Source organism: Myxocyprinus asiaticus, chromosome 8 (genome assembly GCF_019703515.2).
Source record: "Myxocyprinus asiaticus isolate MX2 ecotype Aquarium Trade chromosome 8, UBuf_Myxa_2, whole genome shotgun sequence".
NCBI lineage: Eukaryota > Metazoa > Chordata > Actinopteri > Cypriniformes > Catostomidae > Myxocyprinus > Myxocyprinus asiaticus.
This window is the reverse complement of record NC_059351.1, coordinates 27,879,508-27,883,041: the sequence shown is the minus strand read 5'-3', so window position 1 is coordinate 27,883,041 and position 3,534 is coordinate 27,879,508. Positions and strand designations below refer to the sequence as shown.

The following is a 3,534-nucleotide window of genomic DNA, read 5'->3' as shown; positions in this document are numbered from 1 at the left end:
ATGATCCAATTCAGTTATCCATCACATTCGCCTATTAATTATTTCCATAATTCGTATAGAGGCACATCCTGGAAATTAGCTAATGGTGCAAAAGATGGTGAAAACGACCGCTTATTCATCTTTTTAATTTTTTATATATAGCCTAAAAACTGTTTATACAATGCAACTGCATATACATGTTTTATATTATTAGTTTATATTAAACATTATATAAACTGCATTGTCTACGTCACAGTCGGATACATATGACCAAAAACATTTGAGGTTTTCTTAAGGACACCAATATTCACAAAGTTATCAAGTTCCAAATACAAGAAATAAATAAAAGATTCGAATTGGAACTTAGTACCGAGGACTACGGCCATTTTTTTCTTTGTAGAATGATATAAAATCAATTTAAACGAAAATGATTACAAACGATGAATATAGACTATAGTTATTTAATTATGAATTAATCTCAGTCTCACACTTTTTTAAAGCAATGAATGAGACTTGTTTGTTTTATTTTAAACAACAATATTTCAAAACAAATATCTTAAAAATGAAATACAAATTACAAACACTTTAAAGGCAACAATTCTGTACAGATTTTAATCGAGGAGTTTTCCATAAATATTTGTATTTTCATCAAGTAGGCTACGCTATACCATAATTTAAAACAAATGAATGTTTTACAAACAATTATATCTGTAACATATATATGGACATCTAATGTTTTGGATATCTAATTCTAAAAATAAAATACATTCACGAAATTGTGTCCATTTTAACATACTTTTGACTTTGGCACTTAAGAGTCCCAATTAATACATTTATGGTAAGACAATCATGTAACGTCAGCTCTAATTTACAATCCATTGTGTATTCAAACATCGTAACTTGGCACGACCTTACTGTAAAACAATTCTAGTCAAAAAAACAAATAAACAAACAAAAAACATCCATCCTTCGTCTTTGGCAACAAATTACCAAAGGACATTTAATTCTTCATATGAGAAAATAAACAACGTTATTTTTAGTCATTGTTATTGTTAATTATCCTCAGCTTACATCAGTCACAGTGCAACACTGAACCTCAGACATGCTGATAATATAAACCTTCATTTACTATGTACAGATAATATTTTCTTTTTTTATAAGTCATTTTTGGCGGAGTCCTTAAACGTACCACTCGCTAAAATTGGATGTTAAGCTGCTGTGCACGCTGCTATTGAGCGCAGCAGAGTCGGGCGACATGGTGCTGTGCGTCTCCGAGCATGGAGAGATCAAACTGGAGGGCGTGGACGACTCGTACCCGGAGCTTCCAGTAGGAGAGGATTCGTTTACCGGAGCTTGATCCTCATGAACCTACAAAAGACATCAAACAATTATACTTCATTCCATATAAACTTTGATTTGCGAGGATTTGTTGACGAATTGCTCGGTTCTGAGGAATCGTTTTCAGCTGCAATAAACTCTCACCTTCATGTGCTTTCTTAAAGAGCTGGGATGTGTGTATGACTTGTCGCACAGTTTGCACAGATATGGCTTGTCAGACGTGTGAACGTGCATGTGCTTCTTCCGGTCACTGCTGTTGGCAAAGCGTCTGTCGCAGCCGTCAAATTCACACAAAAATGGTTTTTCGCCTGAAAGACGAGAGGTTTCAAATTAAGATATTTATTTTACGACCGTGGATAATACTAGATCACACAGTGACAATTAATGTCGGTTAGCAGTGGTGTATGAGCTACTAACATCACTCTTAAGTGAGTTAACTTTGATTACCCAAAAGGAAGCTGATGGGCCTGCATCGGAATACATTGAGCGTGCCCCTCATAACAATAACCCGATTTAAGCATTCCAATTAAAGACCAATTCACACTTACAAAAGCATCAGTACTGAATTATGAGTTATCTTCACCGGATGCGTAACAAAAGTAGGACAAGTGTTGATTGGCATTATTAAAGAACAAGACCAAATGAGCCAAATTTATGCCATTTACAGTTTGAATAGTATTCGGCTATAAATGTTTTGTTTTTGTTTTTTTGTTTTTTTTTACGAAATGTAATGTTTTATTTATTTATTTTGCATTGCCTAATTGAATCTACATTCATATTTAAAGCATAAACTCCTGAATTTACCTGTGTGTGTCCGTTTGTGTATTTTCAAATTCTCCGAACGCGCGAAAACCTTTCCACATCCCGGGAAGGGACATGCGAAGGGTTTCTCTCCCGTGTGCACTCGGATATGATTGACTAGTTTGTATTTTGCCTTGAATGGCTTACTTTCCCGTGGGCAGTTCTCCCAAAAGCATACGTGGTTACACTGCTCTGGTCCGCCGACATGCTCCGTGGACACATGAGTGACCAGCTCGTGCATGGTGCTGTAAGTTTTGCTGCAGCATTTTTTGGGGTCGCCGAGCTGCTCCGGGTCGAACCATTTACAAATGAGCTCTTGTTTGATGCACTGCTGTCGCATGTAGCGGAAGAGAGCGCCGGGATGATGCGCCATGTTCATGCTTATATTTAGGCCATATTGACTGTAAGGATCTGACCGCGCAGTTGACACTTGCTGATACTGATCCGTTCGCCCGAAGACCTCACCGGGTAATCCAAGGCGGCCATTCAGGATGTTTGGAGAGCTATAGTGGGACCCGTGCTGTTCGTGGATTCCGGGGAAAAGTAGGTGACCCTGACCCTCAGGATGAGAGTGATGGAGAGGCCCCGCTGGGGAGCTGAAGATGGGGGGCTGCCCGCCGCCCGGAGTCGAATCCCCAAACCCTCGGCTGCACAAGAGGAACTCCCTGGTAGAGTTGAAAGTTGAGCTGGCGTACGAAGCGGCGTGCGCTGCTGCATGTGCTCCGAGAGCCGCCGCAGAATAGCTGGTTGCTTGGGGAGCAAAAGCTGCGTTTTGGCCCGGGGACAAATCGGGGTGGTTCAGTTTGAACGCACCCATGTGTGCCGATTCCATGAAACTCATATTTCGCTCCTGCGCCTCGCTCACAGTTGAGTGATGCCTTGTGAACGTGCCAGCTCCTAAACCAGAAATCTGGTGGCCGGCGTCCAGTAACATCACCACGATCACACGTGCGTTTTAAAATAATAATAATAACTTTATACAGAAAGTGAGAGACTGTTACTTGCCCTCAGTGAGGTTAATGAAAGTCATATTACGTGATGAAGTTAGTCAAATCTAATAAATCCCTTTGACACGACGGATCTGAATATGGAAAACGTCTAAAAATGTCACACAGCGCCTTGCACTGATTAACAAATCACTGCGCCAAAGTGGAACTGGTGACGATTGCGCTGATCCTCACCTCTAGTAGTACCATTCCTACTGCGTGTGTGTGTGTGTGTGTGTGTGTTTCTGCGCTCTTGACTGCATTTATCTCTAGGATCTCACCCGGGCACCCCACGCCCCCTCACAACAGTAACCTCGTTACTCAAATCTGGGAATCTCATTGGTTTGTGGAACTCCCAAATCCCGTTTACTGGTCCAATCGCACGTTTACTCACCATGAGTAATCCGGCCTGACTGTTCTTGTTTCTCCG

The 3,534-nt window shown here is 40.7% G+C and overlaps 1 protein-coding gene across 1 annotated transcript; it reads right to left on the bottom strand.

Moving 5' to 3' along the window:
• Window positions 1–577: 577 nt before the first annotated feature.
• Window positions 578–3,252, bottom strand: LOC127444936 (zinc finger protein ZIC 2-like). Its single transcript, XM_051704605.1, has 3 exons — window positions 2,122–3,252; window positions 1,462–1,625; window positions 578–1,347 (listed from the first exon to the last, which is right to left on the bottom strand). Exons 1-3 carry the CDS (start codon window positions 3,050–3,052, stop codon window positions 1,159–1,161), a joined length of 1,284 nt encoding a protein of 427 aa, XP_051560565.1. The 5' UTR covers window positions 3,053–3,252; the 3' UTR covers window positions 578–1,158.
• Window positions 3,253–3,534: the final 282 nt, after the last annotated feature.

Bases quoted from the DNA above. Each gene is read 5' to 3' on its own strand.
- LOC127444936 (XM_051704605.1), bottom strand. From the start codon at position 3,052: ATGTTACTGGACGCCGGCCACCAGATTTCTGGTTTAGGAGCTGGCACG. The intron at 1,626-2,121 runs GTAAATTCAGGA...CTCGTCTTTCAG, and splicing joins ACACAAACGGACACACACAG to GCGAAAAACCATTTTTGTGT. The intron at 1,348-1,461 runs GTGAGAGTTTAT...TGTCTTTTGTAG, and splicing joins CTTTAAGAAAGCACATGAAG to GTTCATGAGGATCAAGCTCC.